Source organism: Gymnoscopelus braueri, assembly GCF_963280865.1.
Source record: "Gymnoscopelus braueri genome assembly, chromosome: 19".
Classification (NCBI taxonomy): Eukaryota; Metazoa; Chordata; class Actinopteri; order Myctophiformes; family Myctophidae; genus Gymnoscopelus; species Gymnoscopelus braueri.
In genome coordinates, this window is record NC_137621.1 from 13,671,185 (window position 1) to 13,693,757 (window position 22,573).

The window sequence follows — 22,573 nt, forward strand, 5'->3', positions numbered from 1 at the left end:
ATGCACCACATAAATCTATCTGCAACAACCTTCCAGAAAACTGCAGTCTGCTACGACTCACAGTTTGGATAAATCAAATCAGAAGACTTTTGTGTTTGTCCCTGCCTTTTATTGAGGCGTTTCATTCCCGTGCTGCACTTAGATGACAGTGAAGTGACAATTTAAGGACTTTTAAGACCTTTTTAATACGAAAAAAAAAGAAAGAAAGAAAGAAAGAAAAAACCTGACCCCCTCCTCCAAAACAAGACTTATCTCTCCCTAAAAAAAATTACTTTCAGGGCGCGGTCACACCAAAGTTTAATTCTACCTATGAGGGTGGATTCTGCCAATGTTTTGCAATGGGAATGGCGTGGTTCGATGGTCTTGCTTATCTTTCCGTGTGTCGCACACACCTTGCATTTATGCGTTCTATACGCCATGTCTATTTGAAGCAGATAAATGCTCGAGACAGATGCTGCCTTTCCCCCTCTGTCCAATCGGGTGAGTCGAAGGACCATCCGAAGGAGCTTGTTAAACTGGTTCTGTGTCACTCTAAAATATAATCTGAACCGTCCATCATCAAAGAGAAGCTCTTGGACCAGTCGCCAGTAATCAGCTTCTTGTTTCCTATTTCGGAGAGTCTCATGAACCCAAACTCTTTTTATTTTCTTTCTTTTTTTATCTTGTTGCTGTTGCATCTCCCCTTCCAATAAAGCAAGGGCAAGTGCCCTCCGCCTGTCCATTATAGACACTACACCTGAGATCTAGTTTGATAAAGATAGGCGGCCGCCTAATAAAGTTGGATAAAGTCGCAACGTAACCGGGCTACAGACAAAACGATTGCAAGTCTACGGGCTACGGGGAGGGAGGGGCTTGAAAGCGAGTGACAAAATCCGAGCTGTGTCAGTGGTTGCCTGGCAAACGTCAAGACAGAAGCCATGGACTTTTTCAACAATATGTTTATTTATTTTTCCTTTCTTTTCACAAAATATTTCAACATTATATTACAAACACAACAGAAAACAAAATGGACAATTACATTAAAACATTACAAGACAATCAATGAAAAAAGAAAAACAAAAGAAAAACACACATTGACATCAGCACTACTCCTCTCCAGATTCTTCCATTAAATGCGGCAGATTATTGTTTTCCATGTACTGTATAAAACGACCCCACACCTCCTGAAACATTTCTTGTTTGTCCCTAAGTATATATGTGATTTTTTTCCAGAGGTAGGCATAAAGACAGTTCCCTGAACCACTGTGCAATGCTTGGTCTATCCGGCCTCTTCCAGGTCAATGCAATTACTCTTTTAGCTTGTAAAAGACAAATATCTATGAATATTCTCTCATTGCACTTTATTCTGTGTCCAACTGGATAGAGGAATGACGCCTCATTTAGCTTAACTGAACTTTAATTAAATTAGTTGTCTCATTTAACATTGTAATAAACTACAAAAGTATTCCCTATGATTACCCTCCAAGAAAAAGTAAAATCCTCTCAGGCCTCCATATCGTCTCCATGCACTCTGATCTTAAGCTTTAAATAATTCCCCCCAAATAATATAAACTATTAGGGAGTGGTCACACCAAACTTTAATTCTTCCTATACGGGCGGATTCTGCAAACGTTTTTCAATTGGGAACTGAGCTTTTTTTTTGCGGAAATATGCGAATGGCAACAAACCATTGGCAGAATCCGCTCGCAAAGGCAGAACTAAAGTTTTGTGTGACCGGTGATTTCCTGATTTTAAGTTCCTCACTGGAATTGTCTGAAAAGATCCAGGACATTTTCCAGGAACCCTTTGCAACCCTAGTCATGACTCATGATACAAGGAACCCTGGGGGGAACAGAAATGGTTGTAAAACCTGCGGTTCAAGAGTTATACGCCAAAATGTAAAGCAAATTTGGAAAATGTGGGGTGGATTGTCTTCCTTTGCCTGCTGGGAGTGTGCATGCAAAGTTTGATGCCAATCAATTATACAGACGGACGGACGGACGGGCAGGCAGGCAGACAGGCGGGCGAAAACATACAGTAATCTCCACTGCCTGGCCTTCCAGCCTGGTGGAGATCAAAAATGTAATAATTAAAAATGTAGTAAAAAGTAATGAACGACATGCTGTGATTAACCAGTGACATAGAGCAGTCCCAGACAACCTGAGACTTCTCACTGTAAAAGCAAGTTAGAGATATTTTTCCTGGTGAAACTCCTCAATGTCAAGTGAAAAAGAAGTGGCTGGTGACTCCATGTGTATCAGAGGAAATGTGCTTGTCTACAGTTTACAGTACACCGTCCCCACACCAACAAGTAGGATTGACAGTAACAGTGACTATGGGGGAATTGGCGACTAATTGGTGGGGGAAATGAAAAATATTTCTGCCACTGCAGTTGTTTTTATCCCACGATGTTGTAACCCATTTTTCACCCAGTGCCAATGCCTAAGCTTGTAATCCTGGGCGCCACTCTCCCTCTGCCGGCCTGGGGAGAGCCCCAAACTGAGCTCATGCTTCCTTCAACGCATGAGGAGTGAGCAGGCCGCTTCTTATCACCTGAAAGGGGGTAGTTTCCCCGGTAGGACGTAGCGCGTGGAAGGAACACGTTCCTTTCCCCTCCATCAGGCGCCCCGGCTGACCAGGGGGAGGCAGTATAGAGACCAGGATTACTGCATGTTTTTTTGTGAGGGTACCTACCCTGCCACTGCAGTTATGCAATTGAGTCCCCTTTCCAGTTACTAATTGTTAGAAGATGGTTTGGCCATAAACCAGCAAGTGATTTAAAGACACTCAGCAATATTGTAAAATTCAATTCTAGATTCTACGACTCACCGTAAGCCAGTGCAGAGAACTGAGAAGATCTTAGAATCACAACATGTTACGGCTAATTTCAGTAAAGAGGTTTGGTTTATACAGTGGGAAAAGGGAGGTGGGCCTTGCCATAGATAGACCCTTGTGGGACTATGAAGTATAGGGTTTAAGTGGTTAAGAAAAATGTACTGTAATGGTAAATCTGTCGATGATCCGAACATTGTGACACTGTAAGCCTTAATGGCTTAAAAAAGTGCTTGGTGGGTTTGGTGGGTGTAAAGTGGACTAGTAATTAAACTATACTAAAAAACTCCAATGCACTCAATTGCCAGAGTTCCAAATGAAAAAAGCCTTTATTATTGTGGCTGTTATTGGCAGTCCCATGGCATATCAGAAGCAACTGGGTTCTTCATCATCTAATGAAGAACTCTGAAGATTGATGTCTTTTGGAGTTTAATTACTTTGTTTCTTGAAAAATTGGAAGAACCCTCACTGCTAAATTGTTCATTTTAACTGAACACTGAGGATTTGTTTACAGGATTTTTTTTTCTCCAAATAAGCCACCATGGTCTTTATAATCTTTGGTTTGGGTATTTAAAAAAAAAAGTGATCCCAATGAAAATAAATGTTGTGTGTGTTTGCTTGTTTGTTACAAATATAATGTTTAGTGAAAGTTCTGCATAAAAAGAAAACAGACACTAAACATTTTTTGTATTTACTCTTCCTTTTTGTTCTTGTCTGTTTTCAGGACATATCCTTCACTAGTATAGCCTACAAGCAAACGATGTAAACGTGTAGTACACAAGCCCGCGTGTATCAACGTGCACAATGAATCCCCGGGTTGCAGCATAGCAGTCTCCTACACCCTTGACTCTGAAACACGTCAACGGCAGCCGCAGCATATGGTGTGAAGCGAGGTGAACGGCTGGCTACACGTTGTGGCAAAGACAGGGACACACAGAACATAGTTCTTGGTGACACAGGGGACTTTGTGGTCGCGTGACTTTGGACTGGCGCGCCCTGACATCCTAGCTGGGACAGCGCTCTCTCTCTCTCTCTCTCTCTCTCTCCCTCCCTCTCCCTCTCCCTCTCCCTCTCTCTCTCTCTCTCTCTCTCTCTCTCTCTCTCTCTCTCACACAAAGTCCGCAGCCCTCGAAGTTCTCGCACACAGTGAGAGAGAGAGAGAGGCAGATTAAAGTGCAGGTAAGCTTGCTCGGTTCTTTCTTCACCAACAGCTTGCACGCACGTTAGTTAACCCCGTTTGGAACCGCACTATTGTGGAGAGCGACGTTCCAAACGGGGCTATACTTGCACGTGTGTTAATGTGCAGTTATAATAGTGATTGTATGATGTGGACGGTCACATATGAGTGGTAAAGTCAAAGAGATGTTTTCTCCTCAAAGCAGTTCAAAGCTGCGCCTGGTGACATTATTTATGAGATGAATCTTTGCTCATCTTGCAACTGTTTGCGTGGGCTCTCTAGTCTCTAGCCTATACTCTTGCATATTTAATCTATACGAGTGGGCAGCAGCTAGCCTAATAATGCAGAGAACTATAACGGATGAGAGACTGGCGTTGAGTCAAAGCAGCCTCAGCTAGGCTACACTCGGAGGGCTTGCAGGACCCGTCGTCGTTGTGTTGTGTTTGGATTAGGCTATATACCCAAAATATTGTGATTATGTATATTTTAAGCCGTATGGCTTCTTGTTTAGAGGAGGCACAGCATATAGCCTTTGCAATGAACTGAGCTTTGTGATGGAAGGTGAATGGACACTGGGCTCGCGAAAGATGCAGTGCGATTGATTGAATACTTTATTAACAGTTTGCCAAAACAAAAGCACAGAAAGTAGCCTACAGTTCTATACAAGGTCTGCTAAAAGTTGCCTATAATTTAAGGCCAAAGGCATTTCAAATGAGCTAAGAACCCGTTTTCGCCGTGCCATGCAGAAATAACAGACAATTGGCATCACAGGCCTCCAAGGAAAAAAATACATTCCACTTTTTCTTGACTATAACCAACGGTAGGCTACTGTAGAATTGTGGAGCCAGGTGGGCTGCTGGAATGGGAACCGGAAGACTTGCCCCAAGACACGCTCACCCCAATTTTCGCGGACCAGCGGTTCTTGTATGCTTGTATTTGTTTTACTGAGGATAAGGTTAGAAATAAGTTAGGCTTAAGGCATAGTTTTACTGAGGTTAAGTTTAGGAATAATAAGGTTGGTTTTGGCACTGTTGTTTTACTGAGGTTACGTTTAGGAATAAGGTTAGGTTTTAGGCATAGTTTACTGAGGTTACGTTTAGGAATAGCCTACCAGGTGAATACCGCCGGATTTGCCTGGGGGGTGACTGTGTTTTGGGACGAGATTCGGTGGAATATGCTATGAATGAGTGGGTTGTTTTGAAGCTTCAAACCTGAGCAAGTCTCAGTGGGCAGTAGAAAAAAAAGCTAGAGACACTCAGACGCAGAACGAGCACGTCTCTCACATGCCATCTGCAGCCGTTTAGAGTCATTGAGCAGCAGCCCTTGGTGGCACAGATGGGGTTGGAGTGATTTCGCGGCTGCAGCTCGGCTCGTGGACCGAGCTGCACACAAAGCTCCAGACGGTGCCCGCGCACACCCGGCTGTCTGCAGCCGAGGAGGAGAGCCGCGCTCCGGGGCACAGCAGACGGACATGACGCCCGTCGCACCTACTGTTGAATGTCGCTGTCCCAGGTGCTGAAAAGCCTCCGTACCACCACCAGTAGAGCAGGCGATCTGCGGCGAGAAGCGTGCAGAGACCGTTATAGCTGTAGCCGAGCCGTCGGGTTCATCATCATTCGAGACAATACGCACGAACTGACGTGCATGCCGAACGACACCAAGGGGGTTAACATAGCCCTGGTCAGAGTCAATGGGCTCGCACGTCTCCCGAATGTTAGAAAGATGGAGAGATTTTTCATTCCAACCGCACCGCTGCTCATCCTCGGCTGTCTCTGTGTCTCAGGAGTCACAGCGGGTAAGTTTATGTGCAATTTGAATATAATCCAAATGTATTTGAGCGTATATAGCAACCCTCTTTCCAGGCATTGTCTTCAATGGGCATTTATAGCTACAAATAAGACACAAAACGACAGAACGATGCATTGGTAAGCCATGCAAAAATGAAGGGAGAAAGTGGACATGTTTTGTGTGCTTATTGTATCTGAAATGATGTATTCTCTGTCTACACTGTGAGACATTGCGTAGCCTGTCTGTGTTGTGTTTGTGGAAAGGCTGACTGTGTTTGACATTTCCTGGGAAAACAAATATTAAGCTGTGCTTTGTGTCATTTGGTCAAGCACAATTTCACCAGAATCAGGCATTTCAGTCTATGTAGCCTACAGTAGATCACATTGCAATCGTTTCAAACTGTTGGCTATTGTTTGGCATGCATGCGCGTGCACAAACACAATGCTTAGAGTAAATATTTGGGGTGTGTGTGGGGGGAGGGGGGTGAAAGAGAGCGTAAGAGAAAGATGGAGAGAGACTATCATCTGACGGAATGTAAAGCTAACATGTGATATAGTCTGTGTGTGTGTGTGTGTGTGTGTGTGTGTGTGTGTGTGTGTGTGTGTGTGTGTGTGTGTGTGTGTGTATGTGTGTGTGTGTGTGTGTGTGTGTGTGTGTGTGTGTGTGTGTCTGTGTGTGTGTGTGTGTGTGTGTGTGTGTGTGTGTGTGTGTGTGTGTGTGTGTGCGCGCGCACGTGTGTGGCATGTGCGGTTTGATCGAAGCTGAGCTGACCTTTGAATCTCAATCCAGCCAGGTACTGTACACACCGCTGCACACGGAGGCAGCAATCACGTTTCCAATTAATTTGCAACTCAAACAACTTTGTCTTTTATATAGAAACACATCTCAAAAACGTAAAAAAGGTACAAAATAAAACTCTAAATAAAGAGCGAAGAATATCTACACTTAAATCATGACGATATACTCCATATCGGCACAGTAAAATAAGGGTCCATTTGGTTCAATTTGTACACTCTTCACAGTTAAATTAAAAGTGCATTTTACTGTGTACATTCATTCTCACTCCCAACACGTCACATACTGACGCTCGGTCCTGATTGCATCACTAAATCAACGCACCCCCTTTAGCAGTGCTTTTCAATGTTCAGGGTGGTCCATGTCACGCGACTCATGATGCGGACCCTGTAGACTCATTGAAACACACATTGAAAACACCATTAAATCCCTTGAAAACTAATCGAAAAATAAATTGTAAAACAAGGCAGGCTTGCCATCAGAAGCGGCCTTGAGCCCCGCGAAAAACGCCCGGAGCGAGGCGTTAGCCGAGTTTGTCCATGAGGTATAGCTGTTAGTCTGGCTCCAACATTACAGTGGAGTGTCAATGACCACGCACAGTGAACTGTGTTTCGCCTCCAGAGATGCATGATTGCATTTCTGAAAAGCCACAGCATGCCTCCCAGATAGATCCATAGAAATGCCTGTGTGTGTGTGTGTGTGTGTGTGTGTGTGTGTGTGTGTGTGTGTGTGTGTGTGTGTGTGTGTGTGTGTGTGTGTGTGTGTGTGTGTGTGTGTGTGTGTGTGTGTGTGTGTGTGTGTGTGTGCGCGCGTGTGTGTGCGTGTGTGGCATGCAGATTTTACTGTCCGCACTTTAACTCAGAAAGTGTACAAATGTAACCAAATGGACCCTTATAGGATCCTTACGGGGTCATTTGGTTACATTTGTACACTTGATAAATAAACCCCTGTCATGTCAAAGTTTTGCCGTTTGGTCACATTTGTTACAAGAAATCGCTGTAGTACTATTTGGGAATGAGAGTATGTTGAAATTAACACCACAGTATGGATTACTGTACGCTCAACATGTCTCTCTCACTCTGTATGTAACAAGTTTGCAAAGGCACACACATCCAAGCGATAAATTCCCAGGTGCATAAGAACACGTTAAAAGTCCACACACACACACACACACACACTGGATCATGCTCCCATGGATAATTGAATGCAGTGGTTCTCCCAAACATTTTAATTTCAAGGACCCCCATAACTCTGAGAGTTACAGACCTATAAGGGTCCCTTTGGAACCCTCTCCAGGAACCACCGATTTAATGTATGTACTGTTTCAAGCATCTAGCTCTTCCTCAGACCAGTTAGAATCTAGCTAGATGCTCGAAACTTCACCTTGGTGGTAAATACATGAAATTATTCATGTGAGAATGATCCCAGTGTACAGACTCTACAGACTCTATTTTTCTATTCACTCTCTTCATGTACCTACAGTATTGTATAGTACACACTCAGGTACTCACACGCACGCACATATAGAGTATGTTAATACGATATATGCTTGTTCTGCTGTAGTTGGAGGTGGTCCCTGATCTGATGTTGGGTATAGTACTGCACTTGAAGCTCCCAAGTGCCTGGCCAAGTGGGGGTTGCCTCTTGGATGAGTGGTAGAAGTCTGATCTCTCATGCAGGGGACCTTGGTTTGAATCCCTGGTATAACATAAACGTTACGGATCGCAGCTCTAACTCTAATCCTAAACCTCTATGTCCTTCTAACCCTAAAACAGCCTCTTGAATAGTGAGGACCAGCAAAATGTTCTCTCTTCCTGTAATTTTCCTCATCATGAATCTTTGACTCATGGTTTGGTTTCACACGCACGCACGCACGCACACACTCGCGCACGCACGCACGCACTCACACACACACACGCACACACACACAGAGCTTTTCTCTTCCCTTTCGTGTTCTAGTAAAGAGCCTATTCAAGGGAAACGGCGATGATTCGGCTGTTCAATCAAGCAGCTGTCCTAGATAACCAGCAGACCTGTAGCACCAGCCAAACCAGGGGAGCGTGCGTTCAGTCGTCTGGCAAAATATTTATCACAAAAGAGACTTATTCCACTGAAACTCGTTCTCCCTGTAAGTACATGTTTGCCATTCTCTGCCGCAGCACTACTGGTCTGTCGTATGCTTTTTACATGAACATAAGCCCTCAGGCTTAGAATCTGACAAAATCACCCTGAATGCATTATGGCAATGATCACTCAGTTTATGCATGTGATAAAATTACCCTATGGAAATTACAGCGTCGGTGCCCCAGGAGACCTTTTTTATTGAATAACGCCAGTATGGTTAATTGATCTGGGGAGTGATCCTCGCAGCGTAAACAAATAGATTGAGAGCTACAAAGGCAGAATGTGAAAATATCAGAGGGGAAATCTACATCTCAAGAATCCACGTGACGTTCCTCACGGGCCTGCTTCTGCCTTTGTTTATAAAATGATGTGGTCTCCTGATGAGCAGTAGTCTCGGAAATATCCCAGATCTCAGTCAGGTTCTGTTCTGCTAGCGATTTGGGGGATGAGAGGAGATGATGGGTGGGTTTTTACCAGTGATGGAAGTAACTAAGTACATTTCCTCAAGTTCTGTACTTAAGTATTATTTTGAGGTATTCCTTTTTACTTTACTGGAGTATTTCCAATTTTCAGTTATTTTACTTCTACTCCACTACATCTCAGAGGCAGATAGTATACTCTTCCTCCACTACAATGTTTTGAACACTTTAGTTACTAGTTACTTTGTAGATTTTGATTATTGTTACAAAATACATTAACCACTTCAGCCCTGTATACATTTTGGCCATTTGAAAATAGACGATCTACAAGCTCACAATGCGTCACGGTGCAACGCATTGCTATTTCCAAAATATTTTTTATACATTTGAAAATATGTGAAATGTGACATTCTGCATAATGAGTACTTTCTACTTTTGGTACATTTTGATACCAATGCTTTTGTACTTTTACGCAAGTACATTTTGAATTCCGCACTTTTGCTTGTAGCAGAGTATTTTTACATTTTGATATTTTTTTACAGTATTGATACTTTTACTTGAGTAAAAAAAAATACCACTTTCCCCACCACTGTGATTTGGGGATGAGAGGAGATGATCTTTACGACCCTTGGCTCAAACGTGTGAGGCCTATAAGTTCTCTGTAAGGAGGGAGGATTTCTTGGCACCTGACACTTAATATACTGTATAGTCACAGAAGATTTATGGCTGGGTTGGCGAGTGCCACATTTGTCCCGGATCACTGGCTATAGTTACTGCATTGGCAGTGAGATTATTGCTTTGCACCATAAAAGAAAAAGTCCTGCATTTTCAAACAATTCTGCCTCATTTCCATGGTATTAATTTAATTATCTCTCAAGCAAAGCAACCTGCCCTTCCCAGAGCCTTTGTATTGATCACGCTGCTGTTTAATTTGTTGATTGATTAATTGATTCCCTTTTTTAAAGGGGGGGATTGTTAGGGATGGAGGTAAATTGGCTGTGTGAGGATTTATGGACTCATGTACTTATTCATGTAAGATTAATGTGTTTTGGAGTCCATTTGCATTTTAAATGGAAACATTACCATTGCTTTGCCAATGGTGAGACAGCGACGGTTTATGGTTCACCATAAATGCAGGCACGTTAAAGACGTGGCTATATTGTAGAGTTTATGGTGCTGTGGTACGCACTCACAACCGTCTGTCAATCCACCGTTCTGCCCGATATCAATTCTATGCACAAGGGCGGCAGCGGCTGAGGAGGTAGCACAGCCGCTTGGGAATAAGATGGTGATAAAGTTATTAGCATAGCGCGGCATGTGGTTAGTTACCAGTTGTACATCGTCTCTACTGGCTGCCTCCCTGTCTCTCTCATACACATGCATTGTCTACAGCATCTTCCTCCATCTTTCTCTGAGATTTCTGTCATTCCAATGTTTCTGTAATCTACATTGGTGTATTATGCTTTTATTGTTAATTCCTCATGTGGGTTATGTTTGTATGACCAGTGCAGTGAATCAAAGGTTGTGATTTGAAGTATTAATTGTCAGGTTTTCGATGGCCCACATTCGCTATGCGAGTCCTTTTGGTGAGAGAGGACGTTGGGCAGTTTACAGTAGGCTTGTCTCTAAATGGACATCTTTGAACTTTATAAATATCACCAATAAGAATACCACTAATACTAAGAAATTCACAGAAAAACTTTTATTTTGACATGCATAGATAATCAACTACAATGCAACTTGGACAATAGTTGTCTGTCTGTCTGTACAGACAGACAGACAGACAGACAGACAGACAGACAGACAGACATAAACCTTTATTGATCCCTGTGGGGAAATTCAGGTGTCAGCACGGAACCAAAATGTGCATATTTGTCACCTGTTCCATCTAGATGTTTGGGAGCTCATGAATAGAAAGTTTAATCTGTGCAGATGGGAGAGTTGCGGCCAAATATCTACCTCATATGTCATATTCATAAACATACAGGTTGATGAAGGACCTCTTCATAAATCACAGCGTTATTCAGCTGGCTTGCACAGTCAAAATGTAAAAATGGAACTGTGAAGCCCAGCTTCCTGCTTTCATTATGGGAATGCGGCGTTTCCTGCCTATTGAAATGTGACGCGCTTATAATGAGTATGTTTCCGTTTGTGTGCGACTGTGCGTGCATGTGTGTATGTGTGTGTGTGTGTGTGTGTGTGTGTGTGTGTGTGTGTGTGTGTGTGTGTGTGTGTGTGTGTGTGTGTGTGTGTGTGTGTGTGTGTGTGTGTGTGTGTGTGTGTGTGTGTGTACAGTCTATATGCAGGCCAGCCTTTTAGTTGACATGTGCATGTGCATGTGCATGTGCATGTGCATGTGCATGTGCATGTGCATGTGCATGTGCATGTGCATGTGCATGTGCATGTGCATGTATACAGTAGTAGGGTATGCATGTCTTATAATGGATGCATACTCTTAGGGATGTGTGTGTGTGTGTGTTTGTGTGGTTCAGAGACGTTCCACTTTTAATTCACGCATATATATACGGTACATGATCTACTAATTAAGTCCAAAACCTTTAGGCACATTATTGGATAACAGTCCATCGTAGAGTGCAATTGTCACGAGTCGTGCGTCACAGTACAGACTGAGTGCACCGTTTCTACTCCGGTAGAACAAGTCGATAATACAAACTGATATCCACAACTGCTGCATTAAAATATGTTTTTAATCTGCAGTGAAATTACAGTCATTACTAACATTGTGCCTGTGTACAGCTCAATGGGTACAGCATGGCACTAACATCCCCCAATAAAAGTTTGTTCCCTCTCTGCCTCAAACAATGCACTGCTATAATGATAGTCCTTTGTTATTATAGACGGGGGTGCAAATACAGTACCGGATTTATACTTGGTTGCGCGCCGTGTCGCGCGCCGAAAATAGCTGATCTACAAGCTCACGACCCATAGCGCTGCGACACTGGAGCCCGAACTCAAGTATAAATCACCCTTAACCCTTTGAGACCGGGGAAAGCATCTGTGTCATTTTAGATTTATATGGCTATTCAAAAATAGCAGATATACAAGCTCATATGAGCTTGTAGATCTGCTATTTATTTATTTTTAATCGTGAACATTTGTGCAAATCTTTGAATATATAATGTTTTTAAAGTGAACATTTGTAACTCAAATCTTTGCTTTTGGGGGATTCTACAAATGTCTTCTAAATCAGTTTTTTGAAAAAAATCTACAGTCTACATCTGTATGTTGCTAATTATCAGTGGTTCTCAAACTGTGTCATGTCAAGGACCACCCAAAATGATATGTATTTGGTCGCGGACCCCCATCTCAAAGTATTTTGTTCCAGGAACCCCCAGCTGAAGCAAAGATTTGAGTTACAAATGTTCACTTTAAAAAATATATATAATCAAAGATTTGTACACATTTTCCACAACTTTTTCAAAAAATAGCAGATCTACAAGCTCATAAATGAGCTTGTAGCTTGTAGATCATGAGTGTGTCTCTGTGTGAGCTTGTGTGCGTTGTGTGTGCAGTATTTGTATGAGCATGTGTGCATAATGCATTGTATACGTGGGTATGTTTGTGCGTTCTCAGCAGAAGCGTTTCGGTGCTGGTTCTTTGAGCGGTAAATGAGCCCCTCAGGGCAGTGCAGTGCTAGCCCTACATGATGGGGCACAATTTACTTCTTCCTACGACCAGTGGTGTAAAGTAACTAAGTACATTTACTCAAGTACTGTACCTAAGGAAAATGTTGAGGTATTTCTACTTCACCGTATACTTTTACTTCTACTCCACCTCTCAAAGGCAAATATTGCACTTTTACTCCACAACAATTATTTTAAAACTTTAATTACTAGTTACTTCATAGATTTTGATTATTATTACAAAACACACATTAACCACTTCAGCCCAATTTTGGCCTTTTGAAAATAGCCGATCTACAAGCTCACAACGGTGAGCTTGTAGATCAAAATGTGTACAAGACTTTTACTTGTAACAGAGTATTTCTACATTGCAGTATTGATACTTTTACTTAAGTAAAACATTTGAATACTTTTTCCACCACTCTGGCTGTGGTGGAAGGACTAGGTTATCACATTAAACAAAACATGCACGTTGTATCAGACAATCACAGGGCGTATGAGCTCAAGTACTTCCCCTGCCATGCTTGGGGAACAAAACAATGTCGCCTACAGCAGTGGTCCGGGGACCCGACCCCAGGGGTCCTTGAGGGGGTTCCAGGGGGTCCCTAGCTGAACGATTGATAGTTAGGAACCAAATGGACCGTTAATAGTAACTCTGAGAGCCTTACGGGTCCATTTGGTTCCATTTGTACACTCTCCGAGTTATGGGGTCCGTGGCCTAACGGCTACCAAACCATCCTTGAAATTAAAATGCTTGAGAATCACTGGGCCTACAGGGCTGCGTCTGGAAGCACTAGACTCTGGACAGTAACTAGTATTCCCTATAACCTGGCTGCTGTTAAACTGGTAAAATGGCCTAGAATAGAAGGAAGCCGGTACGTCTTCATACTGTTATATCGTTTTATTGGCCACATCGCTGCTGAAATTGAATGAACTAAATCGACCCCTTCCTCACGGCACTGTTGCTGGCTCGCCTTCAATGTAGAAAGGTCTCTGCCGCTGAGTCTTGCTGTCGATATATTATTTACCTCTGCTCCAGTAGTCTGTTGCTCTTTCTTCAGGCACGTTGTCAGTCTCCTGTCTTCTCCTCTTGTGGATCATTTGCTTTGAAGTATTGACCAAACCACGGACCATGTTGCAGCAGATGAACACTTTATTGTTTGTAGTCACACAGAGCGCATAGCAGACACGGTTAGCAGTGGAGAGGACGCGTCCAGTCGCTGCAGAGTGAGCTAGCCCTCCCTGGACTTTGGGATTTCTTTTATAATGGACATGAAAGGTCAAAGTATCATTTACATCATTGACAGATGAGACGTTTGTCCTCTGCCACATTGTTATACAGAGATATTGATATACATCAGATGACTAGTGAGACAGAGATATTAATACCCATCAGATGACCAGTGAGAGACTACCTGCTTTGCCCAATACCATATACTGCTAAGGTTTCTGTCCGTTCATCACCCCCGAGGTACAGCAGAGTTGTGTTGCTGTCATTTTGTAATGTGTCCGTAAATAGCTTCAGGTATGATATTATGTTATCTGAGAGGGAGTGGGTGATGGTCAGCGCTCTCTGACCATGTTTCTGGTCAATGTCATGACATGTTTTTAATTAGACTTTGCAGAGTCACTGTTGCACACACACACACATATGTATCTGAGAGGCAGACACTTTGTCTACCCAGAGGCCGGAGAGGCCTTAGTTTCAAAGTACATAAAAAGTAGTAATCTTCACATATATTATGCCTAAGACTATAACACTCTCATTTGCTGTAACCAGTGAGCTCACCAGAGGCTGAGTGAGACACAGAGCCGAGGGACACTGAACTCTGAGCTCGCTGAGCTGACTTGATGGAGGTTCTGTAATTAAGAATTAATTATCCGACAACCTACAGTAGGTCCTTTCTTTTCTTTTTTTAAAATAGACTAATCTTGTGTGTGGATGGAACTATATAATCAATGAATGTTTTCCTTTGTGGTGAGTCCTGAAGGGGATTATTTTCTTTGTTGAAGGAAAGAATGAAGTGAAGCATTGGAGGATAGATTATAAGAGAGAGATGGCAATAGAATTGTCTTGTCACTGCAGCATGGTCCCTTAAGGGCCGCTGGGCCTCCGATGCTTTGAGAACCATCAACACATACACATGCATTCACACATGCACGCACGCATGCACGCACGCATGCACACGTGCACGCACGCACATAATCTCACACACACACACACACAGACACACACACACACACACACACACACACACACACACACACACACACACAACATCATCCTCTAAGCTCTGCAACCTTTCCCTTCTATGCGTTTGATTAGATGCAAAAGTGAAATTGTTATGATATTATTTTATTGTGTCTGCTTAGAACAATAATAGTAAATACTCATTTAATCTATGGTCAACAGGGTGTTAAAGACAGGGCATCAGATGATGCAATATGCTGAGATTAAACTACCTGCCATCAAAAAAAATTAGGAGACCAGATACTCAAAACGGGAAAAGAGTACAATGCATAAATTCAGGTGCATTTATCAGACATTGGCAAAACACATCAGCGCATGCAGACTTCACACGGATGGGGCCTGTCTGGGTACTTTTAATTACTTCCATAATCAAGAAAAAGTCCTTAATCACTACTTGCATGTCACTAGGCAAATATTTTCAAATATTTGAAAGACATTTTTATTTCTACAAAATGAGCAGCAAGGCAATAGGTTACCAGAATATACAATTGAAATGAAATTCAGTCAAATCCAAATGTCATAGTATACATAGAAAATAGGGGAAATAAATCTGAATGAAGAAAAACTAGGAAATTATGCGGACCTCAGGATCCACATAGAAACTAGGTGGCTCTAGTGTGGATCTCGGACTTGGTTCCCACGTGGATCGCACGCAGTCAGACGCACACACACAGACCCTCTCATAGAGGGCTCGCCTACTGCAGAGCCAGGCTGTAAAAGCATCATCAATGTGGAACATGCTCACTCATGGAGATCAGTATTGTGTGTGTGTGTGTGTGTGTGTGTGTGTGTGTGTGTGTGTGTGTGTGTGTGTGTGTGTGTGTGTGTGTTTGTTTGTTTGATTGAAAACTTTATTGATGATTTTTAACCCATTAAGACCTAAGGCAGATTCTACAAATACCTTCTAAATCTGTGAGCGCTGTGAGCTTGTAGATCTGCTATTTTTTAATAGGAAAAATCTATAAAAATCCATTATACATTCAACACTCGAACGACTGGACAAAACAACAGTGCAACAAAAACAACCACACAACAATATAGAAAATCTAAATATACATATTAAATTAAATTAAATTACTCAGATGGTGATTGTGTGTGTCTTTTTCAGGGGTCCAAACTGCCATTTATAGGTTATTACTCTCCCATTAGGAATGTGTTAGTTTGCATCAGATGTTGTGTGACATTATCAGGGGTCAGTAATCTTTTTGACAAGATGTGCCTTTTTCCCCCTCTTTTTTTTCTCTCCATGTGTGCCATAGCAACAGTTTAATTACTGTATGACACTACATCAACATATATTTCCAACTGATTTTGGTTGTCCATATAGGTACATGAATAGCAACAACATTTTAAATAAACATTTTCTTTGCCATCAGGGCGTTGTAATGATCATTTTAGTTTTTTTAGAGCAATATTCCCACTAATCTCCCAGAATCCCACCCCAGCACTATTCATCAGCCTTGCATACTTTTCTTGAGATGAAGTAAGCAATTTAAGGGGCCATTTAGCCTACTAAAAAACATTTAACAGATGCCTAGCATTCGGTGTGTTCGTTGGCCGTGTTCCCTTTGCTGAGCTCTGTTATCTGGGGTTGTATAGTTCAGCACTTTGAGTCCCTTCAGAGTGGTCAAAATGGTCAAAAGGACTGCGGGAGGGGCAGAGAATGTCCTTCATGTCCGAGAAGATTTGCTCTCGGAGGTATGTTGACCTGAAGACTGATGATAACAAAAGCCAATGCAACTCTCCTGAGTCAGCAAACATTTCTCTGGTTCAGATGTCCAGCAGCTGAAGATGCTGGTTCAGTGATTTCCCACTGCGGTGGTTTTCCAACTCTACTGTCATCCAGAGTGCTGAACCTTTCAGGAGTCCTTCAAAGCTGGCAAGCCATTTAGACATGAGGCCGATTCTACAAATGCCTTCTAAATCAGTAGTTCTCACACTTTTTCGTAATTTTAAAATGATTCAACATTTGTCAAACACTTTCAAGATTTTGTCGAAACATTGCAAAAATAGCAGATGTACGAGCTTGTATATCTGCTATTTTTGAATAACCAACGCAAAAATCAAAAATTACACAGATGCTTTCCCGTTTTTTTAATGGGTTTAAGAGAGAACATACATCCATACTTCTGAAATGCAGCAAATCATCTTGTGAAGCTTGCGGATGTACGTACTTGCATAATGTCAGCGGCATTGATGCTGTGTTGTCTGAAGTAGCGGAAAATTGAGGTTGCAATGTCTTCAAGTGTAGAAAATGTTTCAAGCTTTTCCAAAACGGTTTGACCCACACTTTGCAATTGGACATTGAGCTCGGTGTGTGTCTGTTGATATCAGTGAGAAACATACCGTAAGCTTCAAAGTTTTCCACAGCTCGGCTTAGACACCTAACTGTTGAATGGACTGTCCATTTCCCCATGGAGGGACTTTAATGACTTTACAGCTCCTCTGTTTCCCGATCATGGCAGGAGCGCCATCTGTTGTAACTGCAAAAATATTTCCATGTCAACCCTTTGCTACAAAAAATGCGCAGTAAACAATGTTGTCACCTTTTGTTGTGTCAGTCACTGGCTTTAATCCCTTAACCCATTAAAACCGGGAAAGGCATCATTTCAGATTTTTGCGTTGGCTATTCAAAAATAGCAGATGTACAAACTCGCAGCGAGTCACTTTGTGCCGTGCTCTGAGCTTGTACATCTGCTATTTTTGATATTTGTTAATGTCGGCCATACCAGGCCTGAAGGGATAGTCATTTTCTCTTCTCTTACAGTTGACTCACAGTTCTTTTTGCCATGACTGCCAAACGCGGTAGGCCTATGCCACTTTACATTCACACTCTTGTCAAGTGCAACAATAAATACAGTGGCATCTCTCAACCCAGCTGTTTGCTGTGAACTGATATTTGCCATTTCTTTCTTTGTGTCACTGAACCGTTCTGGCTGACATGGGAATATCATTCTTGAGATGATATTTGTTTGGAAAGCCGTCAAACAAAATCGTTCAAGGCAGCTGTGTTTTTGTTTACAGAATGAAAATGTCTATACGCGTGCGTTTGTGTGTGCGTGCGTGCGTGCGTGCGTGCGTGTGTGCGTGCGTGCGTGTGTTCCAAGTCTTTTTCTACAGCTCATTTTTTTTCTCCTCCTTCCTCTGTTCCCCTCAACAAACCAACAGAGTGTAGAAAATACAGTTTTTATGTGGCGCTGGGTGGTAAAGTCCCGCAGGGAACCAGCCCAGATGGTGTGTGTGTGTGTGTGTTACAGTCTGTAGGAGGCGATACAGGGACAGGTGGACCCCCAAGCCCCATTTCCAAATTTATCGTGCGTCCGTGCGTGCATGTGTGTGTGTATTGCGTGCGTGCGTGCGTGCGTGCGTGCGTGCGTGCGTGCGTGCGTGCGTGCGTGCGTGCGTGCGTGCGTGCGTGCGTGCGTGCGTGCGTGCGTGCGTGCGTGCGTGCGTGCGTGCGTGCGTGCGTGTGGGTGTCTGTGTGTGTGTGATTTGTGGGAACAAGAATAGGGAGAGAGAAAAGTGCCAAGGGGAAAGACAGCAGACGAGGGATGGGAAGCTAAAAGTTTTGAGAGAACAACAGAGGACATTAAAAAATAATGAAAGGGGAAAAAACAGAGAGAGAAAATGCTAGTGGCAAACTGAGAGAGACCGAAATGAGAGAGAGAGAGAGAGGGAGAGAGAGAGAGAGAGAGAGAGAGAGAGGGAGAGGGAGAGGGAGAATTCGATGTTTAACTATCCTTTTAGTTAGTGCATCAAAGTAAGTAAAAGTATCAATACTGCAATGTAGAAATATTCTGTTACTAGCAACAGTCCGGAATAAAAAATGTACTTGAGTAAAAGTACAAAAGTATTGGTATCAAAATGTTCTTAAAATACCAAAAGTAGAAAGTACATAATGCAGAATGTCCCATTTCACATGTTTTCAAATGTGTAAACATTAAATCTTTTGAAAATAGCAGATTGCACAATGCATCGCGATGCAACGCATTGTGAGCTTGTAGATCGGCTATTTTCAAATGGCCAAAATGTATATAGGGCTGAAGTGGTTAATGTTTTGTAATAATAATCTAAATAAGAATGGACAAAGTAACTAGTAACTAAAGTTTTCAAATAATTGCAGTGGAGTATAAGTACAATATTTGCCTCTAGATGTAGTGGAGTATAAAGTATAGAAAATTGGAAATACAGTAAAGTAAATACACCTCACAACTGTACTTAAGTACAGTACTTGAGTAAATGTACTTAGTTACTTTCCACCACTGCCCATGGCCAAAGTTCAATTGATGAGCTAAGATTCACCCTCTGCCTATACGACTGTAAGGAAAACACCAGAATAAAAAACCTTGAAAAAGATTTCCACCATCGATCTAAACAATCGATCCAAAAAGAGGAACAGTGGTTGAAGTCACACAGTTTCTCTCATCGCAGAATGGACAGTGGTGGGAAACCTTCAAAACACTGTCAATGTCCCCATACTCAATCTTTGCAATAAAACCCTCGTCGAACCCAAAGGAAGTTACTGGTGTTCAGTGGTGTAAAGTAACTGATTACATGTACTCAAGTACAATTTTGAGGTATTTTTACTTTACTGGAGTATTTCAAATTTTCAGTACTTTTACTTCTAGTCTCAGTGACAAATATTGTACTTTTACTCCACTACAATTATTTGAAAACTTTAGTTACTAGTTACTTTGCAATTATCAATTATTATATTATAAAACATACATTAGCCACTTTAGCCCTATTTTATACTTAGGCTATTTGAAAATAGACGATCTACAAGCTCACTACGCGTCGCATCTGCTGCTTTCCAAATAATCGTGGGAAAAATGTGGAAAATTTGACATATCTTTTGACAGATTTTAACAACGCAAACGGGGGTCCCTGGCACAAAATGTTTTCAGATGGGGATACGCGGACAATTACATATTAATTTGTGGGTCCTTGACATTAAAACGTTTGAGAACCACTGGTTTAAACAACATTTAGGAAACAAGGCCAAATAAGCAACTAACTACAAATTAAAAACATGCCCAAAGAAACGCAAATACCAATATTTACAAGCCACTTTACAGAAAAACAAGCCCAAAGTCTCTTAAATAATAAGCAGACATGGCAACACTGTAGTCGATAGCAGAGAGAGGAGAGTCACAGTCAGACAGGTCACCATCTTGTCTTTGTATTATATTCTACACCACGAGCCGAGGAGCTTTGCCCCGTCACTTCCATCAGTCAGCTTGCCAGAGATTTGCAGAGGAGTTTATAATCGGTGCGGAGCAATGCCACAGGGCGCCAGTTCGTCCACCTCCTTGGGGTCATCCTTTTTTTGGCAGCAAGGTCACAGCTGCTCTCCTCCAGCTCATCAATAGTGACCCTCTGGCTAAACTCTCACTGAGTATACAGAGAGCAAGACTCCACCCACCACCTGCCAGAAACCCTTATAATGCTCCACTGGCAGCCCATCAATACCACAGGCCTTCCCACTCACCAGCCCCTGGAGCACCAAATCGAGTTCCTGCAGGCCCCTCATAGAAGGTCCTTGAGAGAAAAGGAGAGAGAGAGAGAGAGAGAGAGAGAGAGAGAGAGAGAGAGAGAGAGAGAGAGAGAGAGAGAGAGAGAGAGAGAGAGAGAGAGAGAGAGAGAGAGGGGGAGGGTCGAGCCTCGAGCGCCTGTTAGAGTCAGAAACGATTGCAGATGACATAAACAAACGGATATTGCGATGCGAATACAAAGGAGATGGAGAGAGGACAGAGACAGAGAGGCGAATATGAGACAGACTGTGTGTGTGTGTGTGTGTGTGTGTGTGTGTGTGTGTGTGTGTGTGTGTGTGTGTGTGGGGGTGTGGGTGTGGGTGTGGGTGTGTGTGTGTGTGTGTGTGTGTGTGTGTGTGTGTGTGTGTGTGTGTGTGTGTGTGTGTGTGTGTGTGCGTGCCTAGCCTATGTGTGTGTATTAACTGAGGAAGCAGAGAAAGAGAAGGTGGTACTAATATCATGACTATTTGTTACTCTGTATCAGACTCACTGTGTTGAACCGTAAATCATCTGTACAGTTGCTTTACCAGCCTGGGGGGGGGGGGGGGGGTATCTCAACTTGATCAGCAGTGGACTCGTCAAATAATCATCCTCATGGCATTCAGAATTAGCTGGCTAGTATCCAATGTCTACACAAAGCTGCATCGATTTTCATACTCTGCCTCTTGACATTTAATTTAACACATGCGCGTGTGCGTGTGCGTGTGCGTGTGCGTGTGTGTGCGCATGCGTGCGGGTGTGTGTGTGTGTGTGCGTGTGTGCGTGCGTGCATGTGAATGAGAGGGAGAGAGAGAGAGAGTGAGACTTTTCGAGCAGTTAGCTTGCTTTCCTGCCCATCGTGGTCAGCAGGGTTGGACAATTCTTTTCCTAAATATAAATAATTTCTTTACAAAGCGAGGAGGAAAGACCCTCAGGTTTTTTATCTGACAATGCTGCAGGGCAAGCTAAGCCATCCAGTGTTTATACACAGAAAGAATGGACCGTTGACAACATACAGTACTACAGCATGTCTATGCACACACCCACAAGACAAAACACGATGGTCGATTCCTTATACCGTCCGGCTGCTACAATGTTGAGGCACCAAAGAGTCATGTGTATAATTTAAAGGAGTAGTTCAATCAAAAAATACTTATTTTCTATCAATTACACACCCCATGATGAAGCCTTGTCTATCCGGTAGGAGACTCAAAAGAGTCTCAGGAATTCGACAAAAACAAAAAGATTCTCCTTGAATTCAAGGCTTCATGGCGTGTGTAATTGATAGAAAATACGATTTTTTTTGGGTGAACTATACTATACTATACATACTTTAACAATAAAACATCTTTAAGGCAAATCATCCATCCGGACACCCACCCATGTGCACACAGAGGCCCTCTATATCTCTGTGAAAACCAAGGATGTGCGCAACATCTTCTAGATTGCATTCAGAAGTCCTAAATTACTTTCTATAAGAGTGCAGCATTCCATCCTCATGTCGGTCTTTTACGAGCTACCGGTTGAACGCACACCAGCCCCGTGACCCACTGACCTCTATCAATGCCTGTCAAACGTGCGGTGGAGTAACTGTATACGCACACACTCTCGTTATGCATGTGCCTGGCGTAGATCCAGCTGTGTAGTCGATCAGCGTTGCCAGATTTTGCGAGAGAAGATTATAAGCAACCAGGTCTATGAAGACAAGCCCAAAAGAAGCGACTATAGGCTACATAACGAGCACTTTAAACCTACATACATCGGCTATTTGAAAATAGCCGATCTACAAGCTCACAACGCGTTGCATCGTGACGCGTTGCGAGATTGTAGATCTGCTATTTTAAAAAGAAATGGGCCAAAAAAGTAAAAAATGTTACATATCTTTGAAACGTTTTAACAGCACAAATCTGGTACGGGGGTCCCCCTGCACAAAATGTTTTCAGATGGGGATACATTGGACAATTTCATATTAATTTGGGGGTCCTTGACATGAACATTTATGAGAACCACTGGTTTTAACAACATTTAGGAAGCCAGCCCAAATAAGCAAC

General features: G+C 42.6%; 1 protein-coding gene across 1 annotated transcript in view; it reads left to right on the forward strand.

Moving 5' to 3' along the window:
* Nucleotides 1–5,710: 5,710 nt before the first annotated feature.
* fndc5a (fibronectin type III domain containing 5a) overlaps nucleotides 5,711–22,573 on the forward strand; it is a gene marked incomplete at both ends in the record, with an annotated part of 60,923 nt that continues 44,060 nt past the window's right edge. The window contains one exon of the mRNA XM_080413880.1: nucleotides 5,711–5,783. Coding sequence (XP_080270006.1) covers nucleotides 5,711–5,783 — 73 coding nt within the window. The remainder of the gene's footprint in view (nucleotides 5,784–22,573) is intronic.